This window comes from Odocoileus virginianus, chromosome 3 (assembly GCF_023699985.2).
Source record: "Odocoileus virginianus isolate 20LAN1187 ecotype Illinois chromosome 3, Ovbor_1.2, whole genome shotgun sequence".
In the NCBI taxonomy this organism is placed as follows: Eukaryota; Metazoa; Chordata; class Mammalia; order Artiodactyla; family Cervidae; genus Odocoileus; species Odocoileus virginianus.
This window is the reverse complement of record NC_069676.1, coordinates 4120430-4139100: the sequence shown is the minus strand read 5'-3', so window position 1 is coordinate 4139100 and position 18671 is coordinate 4120430. Positions and strand designations below refer to the sequence as shown.

The following is an 18671-nucleotide window of genomic DNA, read 5'->3' as shown; positions in this document are numbered from 1 at the left end:
CCACCGGGAAGACTCCCTGCCTCCAGGGCAGGGCTTTCCCTGAGGAGGGAGCTGAGCTGACAGCATCCTGGATCCGGAGCAGGATGCTGGCCCCTGGAACGACAGAACAGACTGTGCCCAATGAACCCGACATGGGGCCCACACAGGAGCCACGTCCCTCCTCGATATGGTCCCACCGCGAGTTCACAGGACACGGCTCGCCCTGCTGCAGCAGGGTGTCAGCGCGGCCCCAAACGCCGCGCCAGGAGCACATGCACCTCAGAGGACACACGGCGCCCGGGGGCATGGGGAGGAGCAGGCCTCTGAACACAGGCTGCAAGGGCAGGAGGGAGAAGCCCGGGAAGACCTGAAGCAATCAGACTTGGCCACCTGGTGGAAAAACCAGGGGAAAAGATAGGGGGTTTGGGATGGACACGCACACACTGCTGTATTTAAAATGGATAACCAACAAGGTGCTACTGTGTAAGCACAGGGAACTCTGCTCAGAGTGACGTAGCAGCCTGGAGGGGAGGGGAGTTAGGGGGAGAATGGATACATGCATATGTTTGGCTGAGTCCCTTTGCTGTCCACCTGAAACTATGATAACATTGTTAATCGGATCGGCTATACGCTAATGCAAAATAAAAAGTTAAAAAAAAAAAGATCCAGAGGAAAAGGGTTTGAGGCACAGGCACACAGGCCATTTCCTGAAGCCTCTGCCTTGCAGTGGCGTGTGCGGGCCCCCTCCCCAACACTCTGGCCTCTCACCCTGATCTTGGCTCACCTGGAAGAGGACGGGCTTCCCATCAGCACAGCCTCCTGGAGTGGCGGCTCTTCCTCACCACCTGCTCTGGCCCCAGGAACCCACTTTTCCAACAGGTCCCAGCAAACATTCCTTCTCCAGCAAGCCCTCCTGACCTGCGGTGGAACCTGACCCAATGGACTATCGCTCTTCACTCAGAACCCATGTGGCCTGGCACTGGGCCAGGCGCTGCCAGACTGGGGCTGCCACTCCTGGGGCTTGGCTGCAGCCCACCCAAGGCAGAGAACAGGCGCCCTGGGCCAGACGCCCGGGGCCGACCAGGACCCCCCATGTCCGCGTGCCACTGGTCTATCCCTTACAGCCAGGGTCTCCCTGGGTCTGGGGAGGGCTTGTCAGATGGCTGTCGTGTGGGGAGGACACACATACACACACGGCTTCGAGCATCTCAGGCCCTGAAGACAGGTGCCCAGGCACTGTGCAGACAAGCTGGGGCAGTGCTGGGGGCCAGCCACGCTGCTGAGGGATCTGCCCGCGTGGGCTGGCTGATGCCACTCCTGTTCTGGTTTTAATGCCATCTTGTGACTCCCTGAGTTACCAAAGTTTCAGAGCACATCCTGAGTGACAATGATGACACGGGGTCGCTGTTCTAAATTTCCCCTAAATTTTCCGCAGACTTCAGGATTCTTCCTGGACGCCTACATGAAACTGCGGTGCACATCTGATTTCTGTCACATTCATCTATGACTGGGCCGGAAAGGGAAGCAACTTGAGGCTCCAGAACCCACAATCCTAGCATCCGGTTTTCAGAGGAGCAGTAACCCTCTTCCCTCCAGAGCTGGCTGGCTTGCCAGGCCTATGGAGCCCAGCAGCCAGACCTACCACCAGCTTGGTACCCCGCACAGGTTAATCTATGGGCTAAAAGTAATAAGCAAAATACGAGGCCTGATTTTAAAGAGTTCCCCAGGCTACATCCTGGCTAAGGCCTTGATTCACAAAGCTCTGTGCATTGGGCTAAGTCCCCACTCCCCACCTCTAATGCTCCAAGTGCTGTCATGGGAAATGCTACCTGCACTACCTGCTCTGCAAAGCCCCGTACAGCCACCACCAAGTCCTGCCACCCACCGGTCCAGTCGACAGGCTCCAGGGCCCACAAAGACCCTATCACCTTGAGCAGCAGAGGATCGGCTGGTCTGAGGTCTACAACGCTGGCACCTGGCAAACTCGGGGCCTAGAGCTCCAACAGAGAAGCAAATGCCTCCCTTTCGGAGACACCTCAGGCCTTGACTTCTGCAGACAGCAAGGGATGTGGCCTGAAAGGAAGGGACAGACCCCCACAACATGACCTCTATCTCGCAAGGGGCTAAGCTGAGGTCCAGAGTCCAGGCAGCCCCCTCTTCCCGGTCCGGCTCGTGCACTGCGCTCTACAGATGGTCTCCTACCCGGGCCCTCACTGACGGAAGGACGGAGCTCAGACACCAAGAACCTCTGCACCCAGGCCTGCGGGGTGCCCACTAGAACGTGGGGCTGGAGGCCGCCAACCCAGGTAGGCAGGCTGGCTCAAAGGCAGCCCAGGTCCGCCAGGGTGGGGCATCCTGCTGTCTGCCCCAGGTCTGGGCTGTGAGTCCTCCAGGGGCCTGCTTCGATGCCGCTGCGCTCGCCCAGCCCTGAGCTAGGCAATAACAGAGACATCTACCCTGGGTAGGTGCCCTGGAACAGCAGAACCAGGCGCTCCAAGAAGGAGGTGCGGAGAGACACCAGGTCCACGCAGACCAGCCACTCACCTGGGCTGAGCGGTGCCCTGCAGATCACATACTTGGTCATTCCTGTCACACAGTGCCGGGCCTCGGAATTCTCCTATGCGAGACCAAAACCAGGAGGAGTCGAGGCAGATGGCAGGAGCTGTGCGAAGGTCCCAGGATGAGGTACGAGAGGCCTGGCTCTGGAGCCCAGACTCTGCAGGATCACCTTCAACCCCTGCGGGAAAAGGGGTCCAGAGCCTTGTGCCTTTGCATCCCTGCATCAGCCCACCTTCTGCAGACAACCCGTGAGCCTCACCCTGCGCACTTATGCACACACTGGGAGACTCCACTCCTGGCCCCACTCTTATGGCCCAGCTCACCTGGCGGGGGGCGGGGGTCAGTTATTAACCTCACCCACCCAATGATGAGAAGGGACCCTCCCCACAGAGACATCAGAGGGCAGGGCTAAGACCAGGGAGGGCCAGGGGCCACGTAGCATCCATCCTACACTCGAACCCAAACACTGCCTCAGAATCCTTAGCACAGCTCCGCTTCCTGTCAGGAGAAGCTGGCCCAGATCACCAGATCTCCACACACACGACCCTGGACTAGCAGGGCTCTGGCACAGCAAAGGGAGCGAGCAGGGCCTGATGCCCTCTCCTGAGCAGGCTGGAGACAAGTTGGACACAGGCCGCCAGGGCTGGCTGTCCTTGTCCCGCCTGCCAGATCTACTGTGAGCGGAGCGTATTTTGCTGGAACGAGCAGACATCTGTGAGCGTCCAATACCAAAAATAGTACAACCAGGGGAAGAAGGAACACATCCTTCTAGCTGAGGCCTGCCTCAGCCTCAGACATCTCTCAGAGGTCTCTCCACCCGGGGGTGTCCCCCATCATCCTCCTTGGGCCGCCCCCTCCCCTCAAATTCCCCCTACACCATCCCTGCACGTCCTGCAGCAGCCCAACAGTTCCATCCAATTCTAAAAAGGAAGAAGTGACACTATCAGATAACGGCAAAATCATGCCTTTTCTGTGAACAGAACCCAGAAACCACAGCCCCTTGGCAGAGGCCTGCCAAGAAGGCCTTCTCTGGGATCTAGTTCAGACTCACCCACAGATGGCGCCCATCAGGATCTAACTACAGGTGGCACTGGCGCAGAACTGAGAAAGCGCCGAAGGGTCACCAAAGCCACAAGCGCGGACCCTGGCTGTGAGTGCTCTCCCCTGGGGAACAGGAGATGCCTGCTGCCCGCCGCCTCCACACCCGGGACCCATCTGAAATGACAACTACCTGACTGTTCCTCAGGGCGGGCAGCACACACTGGAAAACACTGTGTGAACAACTGACCCCGTGCTGGACCAGCCCGGCCTCAGGCCTTACACCCACGGGGCTGAGGCAGAGGGATCCGGGAAGGGGCGGGGGGGAGGAATGATGTTCCGCCAGAGCCTGACTCGGATCAGGGGCGGACCCCCGCCCTCTTAGCTTTCCCAGGGACTCGCGCACAGCTGTTCCCACCCAGGCTGCGCAACTATGTTTCCCCAAGTTCACCAGAAGGTCACAAACGAAAAGGCCAGGCCCACTGGAAGCTGTGCCAAGCCTGACACTGTGCCTGAGGAAAGCTGCTACCAGGAAAGCCAGCGCCTCCCACAAGGGGCGGAAAGCATGCAGAGCCTGCGTGAAACAGGAGTGCAGGCAGGCCCGACTGGACCCCCTCGGGCCTGAGGCCACCACCCTCCAGACATTCCCATTCGCGAAATGAAGGAGCGGGACCAGAAGTGCCTGAAGCGCGGGCCCCGCCCTGAGGCACGACGCCCCGCTGTCTGCGCAGGGGCCGAGCGCCTGAGCTCTGCCCCAGGACGGTGCCGCCTGCTCACACGCCCACCCGCACTCCAGACCCAGCACTGCAGGCCAGAGAGCCGACGTCTCAGGCTCAGGCGGCCAGACAGGCCCTGACGGGAAAGTCTGCCTCCGTCACAACGAGGCAGCAGCCAGCCGCCACCGCTGCACCCAGTAACACTCTCTTTACAAACCCTCCTGTGAGACTCTGAGGCTGGCACTGAAGAGAGGAACGTGCCTAACAGCGACATCGTCGGCATCCTTACCTGAGCCTGCTCACCTAACCTGGCGGCAGACTGCCGGCACCTTGGTTTTGCAACACTGGGCACAACAGACTCAGCTTCTTCACACGCAGAAGGTGGCCCTGGGAGTCCTACCACCAACCCCACAGGTAACAGAAGCAGCCAAAGGGGACATGGCGCAGGCTCACTGCCAGGACCTTGAGAACGTGGCAGGGAAGCACCAGCCAATGCGGGCAAGACCAAGCTGAGCTTGCCCCAACTCTGGCCCCGTGAGTCAGGCTGCCATAACTCGGTTCAGTGGGCGCTCCCCTTGGTGGGAGTGCGGCACTGGGATCCTTAAATCACTTCCTCCAGATGTGGGGAGAACCACAAAGTCCACAGCAGGAAGCTGCATTTCCCCAAAAAGTCACTGTTGAAAAAAAGGGGAGGGGGGACTTCTCTGGTGCTGCAGTACGTGGGACTCCATCTGTCAATGCAGGCGACACGGGTTCAATCCCTGGTCCAGGAAGATTCACTTGCCACTGGGCAACTAAGCCCGTGAGCCGCAACTACTGAAGCCAGCATACTCTAGGGCCCACAAGCCACAACTACTGAGCCTGCACGCTGCAACCACCGAAGCCCGCTCACCCAGAGCCTGTGCTCCGCAACAAGAGAAGCCACTGCAATAAGGAGCTCAGGTACCCCAAGGAAGAGCAGCCCCCACTCACCACACCTAGAGAACGCGGACACTCAGCAACAAAGACCCAGCACAACCAAAGAAGTTAAGTAAAATACAAATCGGTTAAGTTTTAAAAAGGGGGGGAGAGTATTTCCCTGCTGATCCAGTGGCGAAGACTGTGCTCCCCATGCAGGGAGCCGAGGTTCAATCCCTGGTCAGGCAACCAGACTGCCACATGCTGCAACTCAAGATCCCAGAGGCAGCAATGAAGAGGAAAGACCCCGAATGCCACAACTAAGGCCTGGTGCAGCCAAATAAATAAACATTTTTTAAAAAGGGAGGAATTTCCTGGCAGTCCAGTGGTTAAGTAAAGAAGGAAATGGAGGTCCACTGCAATACTCTTGCCTGGGAAATCGCATGGACAGAGAGGCCTGGCAGGCCACAGCTCCTGGGGTCGCCAAGAGTCGGACACAATTTAGCAACTAGACCGTCACCCACCAGCAGCAGTTAGGACGTGGTCACTGCCGGGGCTCGGCTTCAATCCCTGGCTGGGGAGCTAAGACCCTGCAAGCCTCTCGGCATGGCAATCGGTCAGTCAATTTAAAAAAGGGAAAAGGAAAAAGAAACCTGGTCAAGGAATTAAGATCCTGCAAGCTGCACGGCACGGCCATAAATAAGTAAATCGTTCCTTTTTTAAAGGGAAAAGGAAAAAGGAACCTCCTGGCCTACTTACCCTCCGCAGGGCAGTGGGACAGGGCATGGTGCCTCTGGGCCCCAGCGGTACCCCCACCAGGAAGCAGACATGACAGAGTGGTCACCCCAACCAGGGCCCGCGGGTCCCCTCAGATCAGCCTCCCTGGACCGAGGGGACCAAGGGTATGTGGCCAAGGCGCGCGCGCGCACACACACACACATGCACACACACCGTGCACGAGGAGGGGAGGCAGAAGCAGGACCAGACGGGGGCCCAACTTCCCCTGCAGGAGCCCCACCCCACAGGGTCCTCCTGCTGGCCTCCCCAGGCACCTTCACCCAGGCCCTGAGGTCAGGTCAAGCACAGGAGTGGGGACAAAAGCGCCAGAGGTCTTGAAGGCTGAGGCTCAGCCTGCACCTGCCCAGTGCCCTACAAAGGGCAGTTCCAGGCCCTTGGGGTCTCCAGGCCGCTTCCCACCTAGAAGAAAGCCCATTTTCCAAAACATTCCCTCTGTGATTCAACATGGGCCCCAAACGGCTAAACTGACAAAAGCAGAGCAGATTCTGCCCCATCCAGGTTCAGGACCAGGGAAGGGTCCGGCAGCCTCAGGTGCCTGTAGGGAGGCGCCCAGCCCCTCCCTGTCACATGGGCTCAGGACCTCCGTTTGGGTTTAGGGGAGTGGGGAGGGCAGAAGTCTTGCCTCTGGGAGGTCAGGAAGTAGACAGGGTGGCCGAGAGCTGAGCTGCCTGGGCTGACTCATGTCACACACTCCCACCCTTCCCTGGCCCTCACCCGGCTCTGCCTGCCCCCTCCTGACAGGTTTTCCAGACTACCTAAGTTGAAAGTGTTGAAAACTTGAAAGTGTTAGTCGCTCAGTTGTGTCTGACTCTTGGCGACTCCATGGACTGTGGCCCACCAGGCTCCTCTGTCCATGGGATTCTCCAGGCAAGGATACTGGAGTAGGTTGCCATGCCCTCCTCCAGGGGGTCTTCCTGACCCAGGGATCAAACCTGGGTCTCCTGTATTGCAGGCAGATTTTTTTTTTTTACTGCCTGAGCCACCAGGGAAAATCACCCAAGGTACTTACTGACTCTCCCAAAGTAAGTGATCCAGGTGCTGACTGGGCCGGGCTCCCGCACCGTCACCGCCATCTCTGCTCATCACTGTTCTCCTCCCCTGGTCACTGCATCACCACTTGACCACAGCGTCTCATTCAGGGCGGGGCCGTACCTGCTCTCCCTGCCCTTCCTGTCATCTGCTCCCAGGTGACCCTGCTCAAGATCATCCCTCAGGCAGGCCTTGAAGTCGTGTATGTATTAAGTCACTTCAGTCATGTCCAGCTCTTTGTGACCCCATGGACTGTAGCTGGCCAGGCTCCCCTATCCATGGGATTCTTCACACAAAAATACTGGAGTGGGTTGCCATTTTGTCCTCCAGGGGGTCTTCCCGACCCAGAGATCAAACCCATGTCTCTTATGTCTCCTGCATTGGCAGAGGGGTTCCTTACCACTAGCACCACCTGGGAAGCCCTTGAAGCCAGCCCAAGCCTACTTCAAGTGTGGGTGCCAATACACCCCGTTCTGCTGGGGCCAGGTTCTCTGTCACCCTCAACCGGGGAACTCCCAAGCCTATCAAGCACCAGAGGCCCTCCAGACTGCAGCTCTGTGCAGCAGTCACAAGTATCTTCATGCATTTTAAAGGCTCCAAGACCACCTCTCACTCGTCAGAATGCTTACTGCCAACAAAAGAGAAGACAGCAAGTGTAGGTGAGGATGTTTACACACCAGGCTCCTCCGTCCATGGGGATTCTCCAGGCAAGAATACTGGAGTGGATTGCCATTTTCTTCTCCAGGGGATCTTCCCAAACCAGGGATCAAACCAGCGTTTCTTAAGTCTACTGCAGTGGGAGATGGGTTCTTTCCCACTAGCACCACCTGGGAAGCCTATCAAACCTGTAGAGGCAGACAACAGAACTGTGGCTGCCAGAGGCTGAGGGGGGAGAAAGTGGGAGATGGATGATCTCTGCGGACGGGTGATGGTGACGGCTGCCCAGTCACGTGAACGTACTTCGTGGCACTGAAGTGTGTTTGAAAATGGTTAAGATGGCAAATGTATACTATGTGAATTTTATAATTAAAGATAAAAGATAACAACAATAAAAAGAATGTTAAGGCTCTGAGAGGTCCCAGGTTTAAGACTGGGGTTGACTGGTCTTAGCACTGGCAAGGCCTCCCAGACCACAACCTCCCCCAGTCCTGCCTGTCACAGGAGGAAGCCCCCAGGGGAAGATGTTCATACACAGAGTGAGGTCAGGCATGGGGCTGAGCCTTCCACAGGGAGCCCAGGAAGGAGTGGCAGCCATCTACACCCACACAAAGAAGAGCAGCCGCAGCAGCTCACTCAGGGCTTCCCTGGATGATGAAATTAGCCCCAGCTTCCGGCCAGGCACCCCTTACCCCACCTCCTCCGGCTGCCCCCCATCCCCCAGCCTCCCTCCTTCAACTGCTCCCTCGAATCTCACGCAGACATTCCTGGCCCTCCCCGTAGGGTTTCTCTTGCCCTGCATCCCCAGGGCACCTCCTGCCCATTGCCACTGTGCTTCTCTCTCTCTCATCTCGGCTCCCACCTCGTCACCATGCCCTCCGCTGGCCTCCCAACAGGTATGCAGAGGCTGCAGGGCAAAGCCAACTCAGTCCGTCTAATAAACAGGACATGGAGGCCACGAACACACATCCATGTGGGCAGAGAGGTAGGCCAGGGGCTCCTCAGGCCCTTCATGCCCATGTCCTGCCACTCCTGCCCAGAAAGAAGCCATAGGGTCCAGGAAAGGGCAGGGGTGGACCCTCACTACTCCGCTTTTACACACCTTTGCCAGGGCCACACGCAGCCAAGCTGCTGATGGAGGGGAGAGAACTCCCCCGTCCCCTGCAACCTGGGGAGCAGCATTTTCAGAGGGAGGTCTGACCCCTCGAGGCTGCCCTCGTGTGATTCCCTAAAGGCCACACGCTTGGGCACAACCTGAAGGCAAAGACAGAGCCGCCACAGCCTGGGCTCTGGGCCTGGCTCCGCATGCTCCGCCAGCAGCAGCCACCAACCCAGAGGGCTCGGCAGTCAGCCTGCGGCCATCAGACGTGTCTCCAGGAGCCTGGTCGTGCCCTCCTGTCCCCCTCAACCCCAGCTGGGCTCTGCTCAGCGGCTGCCCCCCCCCCCCCACTGCCCATCGAGACCACAGACGGGGCCCAGCTCCCTCCAACACGGTGCGGTGGGCTTTGCAGGCACAGGGACACAGCTCAAAGAGACTGAGGAAACTCACTTCATCTAGCTGTCCTTCACTTTAAAAAGACACCTTTGAGAGCACAGACAAAGAAGTTGGTATTTACACTCTGAAGGCCTTCACATTCTCAGGTCGTTTCTGGACGCACATACACACGCAAGGGGAGGTGGAGTGGTCAGCATCCATATGCCTCCCCTGCCTGACCTGGGAGGCCAGCACACCTGCAGGGGTGGCTTCAGCCAGGGAAACTGAGGCTGGGGAAGAAGTCAGTAGCCCAGGGTCCCCATGTGGTCAGCAGGAGCTGGCTAGAGCCAGTCCACCTGATCCCAACATGTAGCCTCCTTCGACAGAGACACATCCTTGTGAGGACATCCTCCCGGCATATCTAAGATGGACAGAGAGAGGCCAGGCAAACCATGAGGAGCTGACACCCCCCCAACAGGCGTAGGCTGCAGAAAGCAGGGGTACCAGGAGAGCACACACTCGGGACAGGCGTCCCCGGGCCACGCCTCAGCTTCCCGCGCTGCAGGCCTACCTTCAGGAGAGCCCCGATGAGGGGCCAGCCACAGTGAGCGTGGACCTCAGCCCGCAGCCACCAGCAGCTTACGCACTTCTCGAAAGCAGGGCAGGCCAAGGCAGGCTGAGCTACCCCAGGGCCGCCTATTTAGAAGTGTGCCTAGGAACCACGGGAAGTGGTAAGCAGGCCTTGGGCCCTGATACAATGTTCTCTGTGTGTGGACAGCATAGCCCACTTGCTTGTCTGCCCAGGAAGCTGACTAGGGCTGACACTGACCCCCAAATGCCGTCTCAGGTCCAGGGCCCAGTCTTGGCTCTCCCAACATCCAGAATATCCACTGTCCAGGAACTGGTCAAGGCCAGCACAATCGAGGAAACCTGCCATCCAACCGCCCCCGAGCCACGAACACAATCCAAGAACCAGAAAAAGAAAGGCTGCTGGCTTCCACGGCTGCCACATCCATTCAAAACCACCTCTAAATTGCACTCGTTAGGACTCTGGCAAGAAGCTCATGACATCTACACCCTGAGACAAAGGCAGCAACCCAGAAAGACACAGGCCCTGCAGCAGCCATCGCCACGGCCACACACACACATCTCCCACCTCCCTCGCGCCCTCATCATTCACCGACCGCAGACCCACAGCGGCTCTCTGATGGGCCACAGCCGCCTTCCTCCCCTGCCAAGAGTCACTTCAGAGGCGACCACCAGCGTCTCCAAAAGCCCCGCATAACTTGACTCTCACAAACCTAGCTCAGGCATGACAATAAGCCAGGCGCACAAAGGCATCTCCGCTCTGTGCCCAGAATCAGAAAAGGTTAGATATGTCCACCTTCCCCACCCAGGTACAGGTGGCAGCCCCAATACTCCCACATCTGTCCCCTGCCTGACCCCATGGGACCCCAGCTCAGGCATCCAAGTTTCTACCCCCAGTCTCCCCTGCTCCATGCCTGACCGAGCTGACAGTCCAACACCACAAAACAGACCATATCCCTCTTGGGTCTCGATTTCATCAGACAAGAGTTCAGTTGCTCAGCACCGGCAACCCTCGGCTCCGCTCCTCTCTGCAATCCTGCATCTCCACACAGCCCTCACTCAGCACAGGACAGAGGACAAGGCTCCAGGCACCTGGGAACCCCCAGGATCAATGTGATGCCAGAGGACTACAGACCCGTTCAGAGTCTGCACTGCAGGAGAAAACGCAGCCACTAGAAAGCAAAGCTCAGCACTGTGATTTAAAGAAAAAAAAAAGTTTATACAGTTTTAGGGAAGAATTGAGACCTAAGATTATATAAGAGGCTTCTCTGATGGTTGAGTGGTTAACTACTGAGCAGTGATTTTGGAGTCCAAGAAAATAAAATCTGTCACTGCTTCCACTTTTTCCCCTTCTAACTGCCATAAAATGATGGGACCAGATGCCATGATCTTAGGTTTTCAGGGTTTTTTAGTTTAGTTTTTTGAATGTTCCGTTTTAAGCCAGTTTTTTCCATTCTCCTCTTTCACCCTCGTCAAGAGGCTCTTTAGTTCCTCTTCACTACTGAGCCTGCAAGCCACAACTGAAGAGCAGCCCATGCCCAGCAACAAAGACCCAGCACTCCTAAAAGTAAATATTTTTTATCAATAAAATTTTATATTTAAAAAAAAGACTATATGAGACCACCACTGTGATAACTCAGTGTCTAGATGCAAGAAAGAGGAAGGCACCAAGGTGTCAACAACAGTCCATGGGAACAGGGAATCACTAGTATTCATCACTGAGCTACGCTGCTTTTATGGTAAGAAGAAAGAAATTCTGACACATGTCACTTTTAAACAGGAGTTCAGTGGCCCCACAGGCTTCCCTGATAGCTCAGTTGGTAAAGAATCAGCCTGCAATGCAGGAGACCCCGTTCGACTCTGGGTCGGGGAGATCCCTGGAGACGGGGCAGGCTGCCCACTCCAGTATTCCTGGGCTTCCCTGGTGGCTCGGCTGGTAAAGGATCCGCCGGCAATGCGGGAGACCTGGGTTCAATCCCTGGGGAAGGAAAGGCTACCCACTCCCGTATTCTGGCCTGGAGAATGCCATGGACTGTATCGTCCACAAGGCTGCAAAGAGTCAGACACAACTGAGCAACTTTCACTTCACTTCAGTGACCCCACAAACTTCCCAAACCCGTGAGGACCCCTCCCCTCTGGAGGGGTTGTGGCGAGTCACTGACACACCCTCTGACCTGGTGACTCAGCCGGGAGCCACATCTCAGTGGGGCCAGGGAGGGCCCAGCAGGGAGGGTGTAATTAGCATCAGACTCCAGTGCAGCCCCTGAGTGTGGGGACAGGAGGTCTCCCCCTGGATGCTTTACTTGGACACCAGCTTCTTCATTAAAAAGCTAAGTGACAGAACTGTACGTCGTGGCTGTCTGTGCCACTTATACATAACTGGTCAGAGGCTGTCTCTGGAGGGACTGTTCTAGAATACATCCGTCTGGGCTCTGGGTGACTGCAGAGTGGCCATGTATTGCAAAAGATGAGATCTCAGACAACTCCGGGTCACACAAGCCACCGAGAAGAAAGAAGACCAAAAACAAAGTCATCGAGGCAGAGCAAGGAAGCAAGGCCCTATAAACGAGGAAGCTGCGGAGGCAAACCCAAAGGCGCAGGACGGACTGACCGCCGGGCACGGCGAGCAGCGCTGCCGCCACAACGATGCAGCTCTCTCAAAACCAGGGTCTGCTCTGGGACCAGGAGAAGCAGTCTTGTTTTTCAAGGACTTCCCAGAGATGTCACAATCCGGGTATGATGTCAAAACTACTTCAAGGGTGATGAACTCTGGCCTTGCCGATGAGTCAACAGAGGACGGGCTTCCGAGAGCCGACGACTGTTTACACACAGTCACCATGGCGAACGGCTGCCAGCCAAGGGTCACAGCCGCCGATGGGGGGCTTGGCCCCTCACGCACAGCCTCACAGGCTAGCCGCAGAAATGACCAGCACTCGCCCCACACCCCAGGCTGCTCGCCTGCCCTCAGTACCTGTGAGGCATGCGCCTTCTGGGAGGGGCTCCCCACCCTTCAGAGGGGGCAAAGCTCAAGGCCACACACTGCATCACTGCACTCCAGCCAGGGGCCCGACTTCTTCTGGAGACTCGGCCTCCCAGAGTCTTGACCTGTGTCCTCACCTGAGCAATGGGACCCGCTCCCCACCTGGGGCTGACAGCCAGGAGACGAGATGAGTCACGTGTACGGCTCAGGACAGCGCGAGCACGTGGGGCACGACCCACAGGCACTGGTTATCACCTGCAAGCTTTCTCAAGGGAGAGGGGATACAGGACCGTCACAGCTGGCAACCTCAGGCACCTGCATGGCCACTCACGCCACCAACACTCCAGGGGCCTAGAATGCTGGCATTTCATAAGGACTGGAGACCACTGTGGGACTCCCTTCCAGAGCTAAGTCCTAGTGGCTCAAATTCCCTCCTAACTTGAGAGGCAGCCTGGGCTAATGAGGACAATCCAAGTGACCTCAGCAAGCAATATGGCCCCTCAGACCCTCAACTCCCCACAATAAACAGTGGGAACAAGAAGCTAGTCTACCAGCCAAGACTATCAGGAAGATGATATGTGCCTGGACAAAGGGCTTACAGGGACCTGGCTGGAAGCCAGGAGGGGCAGCGAATTTACCTAGTCGGTATTCCTAAAGACAGCCTATCAGAAAAACCGACATGGCTGACAAGAAGCCACCTGGTGAAGGCCAAGTGGGGTGCCCCACCCAGGAAGGGGAGACGAACCCACCTCACACAGCTAGCCCCTTAGCAGCAGGCGAGCAGCCCCCAGTGTGAGTCCAAAACAGTCTCGTGGTATCTGCTGCAGGGCCCCTCTTCCTACGCCCGTCCCAGGACAGAGCCCTGTAGCCGCCTCCACCCCTTTACCTAGCCCCCAGGCCCCACCCTCAGCAAACACCCTCCCCAGCCCCTCATGTCTCAAGGCCTGTACATGCGCCATGCCTGGGGACCCCTCGCCCGGCAGGCCTCAGCTCTGGCATGCCCTAAGTGTGCCTCCCTTAATCAGCGCCCTCTCACATCACCCCATTTTATTTCCTTCCTGACACTGGCCGCTGACAAGCTCTTCATGCTGATCTCCGTGCCACCCTGTTCATTATCTGTCTCCTGCCTCCAGCGTGCCAGCGAGAGAGACTGGGGACACACTCTGGTCACTGGTAAACATCTAGCCCCCGAGCGGTGTCCCTGTACAGACCGGGCACTCAGACCAGATTCAGGAAGACAGTCTCCCCCAGTCTCTGCTCAGACCTTCAGGTGGGAACCAGCCCTGGGTCCCCACACCAAGTGCTGAGAGCCTGGGAGGGATCAGGGCTGCACACGTGCCAGGAGGAGCCGGAGCTCAGAGCGCGCAGGGCCCGAGACCCTCAGAATCTGGACAGAAGGACCGGGTGCTGGGAGGGCTCAGGTACTAGGACCCTCAAAGCCCCGAGAGAAGAATCCAGAGCTCAGAGAGGGATTGGGCACTGAGACACCACCAACCCCGAGGGCGGGATTAGGAGCTAAGAGGGCACAGGTACTGGCGCACTCATAACCCTAAAGAGAAGAAGGATCCAGCGCAGCCGGCTCTGAGGAGAAGGAGCTGGACTGGGAGGGGTGAGGCACAGAACCAAGGCCTCACGCAGGTACACCTGAGATGCAGAGATTCAAACCCAGACAGGCTCCAGTTCACAGGTTTCTTGGGCCCTTCCTGAGCCCTCAATTTTCCCTCAACAACAACATCTTCCTCTCAAGAAACTTGTAATCCAGGAGAGGAGGGGGTCGCTCAGCAACAGACCCATCAAATCTGAGGATGAAATATCCACGTGATCGAGGAAGGTGCCCCAGCAAAGATCACTTCCTCAGAGTCACTATCAGGGACACCTCTCTGAACAGACCCATGATGCGATCCTAAAGCGATGGGCTGTGTTTACACGTCCTCTCTCTTCTCTCCCGGAAATAACCCATCACAGCGAAAAGAGAGATCCATGGGAGTGCCTTGGGACACACTCGAGACTGCACGACACCCCAGTCTGGACAGTGGCAGCCATACGTAACTTCACCTTTACCTTCCACCACATTCCGGGCTGCTCACTGGGTCTACAAAAGGCAGCTCAGACTCCAGACCCCCCGGGGGACGGGAGCTGTCAGGGACTCCTACTGGGGCTAGTCCAACAGCTAGGATTACAGGCTCCTGGGAGCCACAGAGAAAGTTTTGAAGGAAGCTCCTCTCCAGTCTCCTGCCACATCTGAGTTTGTAAAACCTCTTTGCCATTACAGCTCACCCTTGAACAACACCGGGGTTAGGGGCACCAAACCTCTAACAGTCAAAAATTGTGAATAAACTTTATAGTAGGCCCTCCATATCCCGAGTTCCACATCTGCAGAGTCAACCAACCGTGGGTTCCCTAGTACTATGGCACGTGTTTGGTGGGAAAAAAAACCCATGTATAAATGGGCACTTCAAACCTGTGCTGTCCAAGGGGCAATTTAAAGTAAAACATAAACATAAAGTAACAACATAAAGTACAATGTAAAGAACAACATAAAGTAAAAGTGAAAACCCTCCCTCTCCACAAGTTCCCACTGGCAAATCATATAGCCGCAGCGCTAAAGAGAAAACTCTAAACTGTGACAGTCATACAAATGAGGTGCAACAAAACACATGTTGTGCTAACAGCCAATGCACTTCTCTAGTCGCACAGGTTCATCAGTCACCTTCCCAAGGCCCACCGCCCAAGAACACTGAGTGCCCGAGCTGCCCCGGTCCTACCTCAGTCCATGACACCGCCTGTCTGGTGGGATTAAATACAAAATTGCCAAGAAACTTAAATCACCTGTCAGCCTCTGAGAAAAATGAAAGTTTGAGTCACCCCCAAAACTCAGCCCAACCAGTCAGGTTAACACGACCGGCTTGCAGGAGAAGCTCTGCCAGGGAGCCCCTGCTGGCTGATCAACACTGACGCACACAGCTGGGCTCTGCGTGGGACAAACTTGAGTCTGCAGTTATACCTTCACCCTCACAGGAGGAAGATTCAGCTTAAGGGATGTAACCAACACCCTAAATTAAAAATAGCAGCGTGACAGCATGAGGTGGACGCACAGGCGGGCCTTCCGGGCGACTGGAGCCAGGGAGGGCAGCATGGCAGGGAAGGCGGGGCTCCCAAGCCACCGTGACCAGGTGCCAAGCTCACCTCATTTACACGACGAAGGAGCTCTTCCCCAGCTGTTTCGAGGAAAGTCCGCCTTCCTGCAGGACGAGTCAGAATTGCCCAGGGGGAAAAAAGACTCTGGGCTGGGATTCCACAAGGAAGGGAGGCTCCAGCTGGCCACCCGGCCCCCTCCTCCTCACCTGCAGGGGCACCCCAGCCTCACCTGGGGGAACCCCTCTTGGACACGGTAGGCGCTTGCTCTTCCAAAATAGATGAATTCCCAGTTCAATGAAGGGGAAACCGAGACACGAGGAGAGGAAGGAAACTGCCCCCCAAAGTGGGAAGCAGGGCGGGAAGGGTGGGCACTGGGAACAGAACAGGGAAAGAAACTCTGGGCTTAGCTAATGGTGCCGAACAAGTCCAGGGCAGGAAGAAAGCCACATTCCTTCCTAGTTAGTCTCTCTCCTAACCCGCCCGAGGCCCCCCCATCCCCAGTACACACACACACACACACACACACACACACACACAGGGCAGCGCCTCCCCGAACCTGACACCAGACCCAACCCCCTAACCACAGGCTCTTTAGTCCCTACTTTCCAGGCAAAGAGGAAAAGGACCCCCCCAACCATTTCCCCTCAGGACCTGAGCATTGGGCACCTGCAACTTCTGTCCCAACACAGGACGAGGGCGCCATGACACACACAGAAATGGGAAGAAGCAGTTTCTGCCCACGGGCCCAGATGTGCTCCCGAGTCAGGCCTTGAGAGATGGTGCAAAGAAGCCCATCCCCAACACCCTCTCCCCGGGGGGCCAGGTGGCAGAACTGAAACACCTAGAACTTCCCCAGAAGGGCCCAAATCGGCCCCTGAGAAGTGTGAGAGTCAGCGGCCAGGTGCAGGGGCCAGAGTGCCTCCCCAGGTGCCCACCACAGGCTTCCAGCCTAGGAAAGGCTCCATGCCAGCAAACCCCCCCCAAAAAAGACTCCCCCTTCCTAAAGGTGTCCAGCGATTCAGGATCACCTGGGGAGCTGGGGAAACGCTGTCAGGATCTGCCCAAACTTCCCTTCCCAAGAAATAAGAGTGAACCCAACTCCAGGAGCCTCACTGGGAAGCGTCAAAGACGGCCCCCAAGTGCAGACAGACCCTTCCCACACAAACTGAACAGGACCCCACAGGTGCCCCGACAGCGGTGACCCACTGACCCACCCTGCCAGTGACCTAGACGGAAAAGCTGTTCCCGGGAGCGCAGTCAGCCATCCCTACCAGTCTCCCTGCCAAACAGCCAGAGAAGTCCTAACCCCCCACCTCCCGAACTCGGACAGCGCTGCCTCCACCCACTCCCCTGATCAGGTGAGAAAACTAGTTCCTGCCCAGGTGCCGGGTGAGTCCGGAAAGGCCCCGGACGCCTCCAGGTGCCGACAAAGACGCCCCCCGGATCCGGCGCGCGAGTTCTGGCCCGTCGGCCACCCTCGGCCGCCCGCCAGGGTCGCCTCCCCGATCCGAGGTTCCCCGCTCTCCGAGTGGGACATGCGCCCACCCCACGTCCCGCTGGCCCAGAAACCGGCGAGCAACACCTCAGACGCCGGACCCCGCACCCCCAAGCCAGGACGCCGCGGAGAGGGGCGCGCGAGGCCGACCTGTGCCCCGACGCCCGCGCCGAGTCCGCCGCTCACCTGGCTGGCGCGGTAGCTCTCGAAGGCCCTCAGGGCACTGTCGGTGAGCTTCACATGGAACACGGACACCTTGCTGCCGTCGCTCACCCGCCCGCACGACAGCCCGTAGCTCCGATCCTCCTTCAGCGCCGCCATCTTGCGACCATCGCTCCCCCGCCCCCCGCTTCCCGGCTCCTGGGCCAGCGGCGCGCCGGCCACGCCCCACCCCGCCGCCCGCTGACGCACTGCATAATTCATGAGACGCGCCTGGCTACGCCCCTAAGGGCCGGGCCAGGGCCGCATTGCCCGCCGACGTGCTGCATTATTCATGAGCCGCGGCTAGCCACGCCGCACTACCGGCCGAAGGAGGCCCGCAGTCACCGCCCCTGATTTCTGCATATTCATAAGGATGGATGTCCCCCACCTCTCAAGGCCCCAGAGGCGTCCACTTCCGTGCCCGGACTCCGCCCCGACACGCGCACTCCTTCAGGCCCCGCCTCAATGTGTATTATTCATAACCCTGACTCAGCCAGCCGCGTCGAAGCCCCGCCCCACCAGCCGCTGACGTGATGTATTATTTATGAGGTCTCTGCAAGTCTTCCGACTTTGGCTTCTGTGGAGAGCCCCAGCGAGGGCGTGGAGGGGACAGGGCGGCGCAAAACACGTGGGGGCGCGGAAGCAGAGACTGGCTGGGTGAGTGGGCGTGTCTATGCAAACGGCGAGCGAATGGGACGCTGGGTTGCGCTGCTGGGTCTTCCCTAAGGTAGGTCCGGGGTTGTTGGGGGGTCGTAGGGGTTAGTCAACTTTGCTCTTCTGTAGGAGTAGACTTTTTATAGAATAAAATCCTACCTCCCCAAAGGACCCTGAGAGATGCTGGTTATCCAGCTCTCCCATTAAAAAAATGTCACATACCATAAAATTAACCCATTTAAAGTGTACAACTTTTTTATTGCCAAATTCAGACTTAAATTGAAGAAAGTAGGAAAAACCACTAGACCATTCAGGTATTACCTAGATCAAATCCCTTACGATTATACAGTGTAAGTGAGAAATAGATTTAAGGGACTACATCTGAAAGAGTGCCTGATGAACTATGGGTGGAGGTTCATGACATTGTACAGGAGACACGGATCAAGACCATCCCCAAGAAAAAGAAAT

The 18671-nt window shown here is 57.3% G+C and overlaps 1 protein-coding gene across 1 annotated transcript in view; it reads right to left on the bottom strand.

Moving 5' to 3' along the window:
* Positions 1-17699, bottom strand: part of ELL (elongation factor for RNA polymerase II) — a 79532-nt gene extending 61833 nt beyond the window's left edge. Inside the window, exon 1 of the mRNA XM_020884446.2 lies at positions 17535-17699. Within this exon, the coding sequence (XP_020740105.2) occupies positions 17535-17669 (135 nt within the window). The 5' untranslated portion in view covers positions 17670-17699. The remainder of the gene's footprint in view (positions 1-17534) is intronic.
* Between the last annotated feature and the right edge of the window lie 972 nt (positions 17700-18671).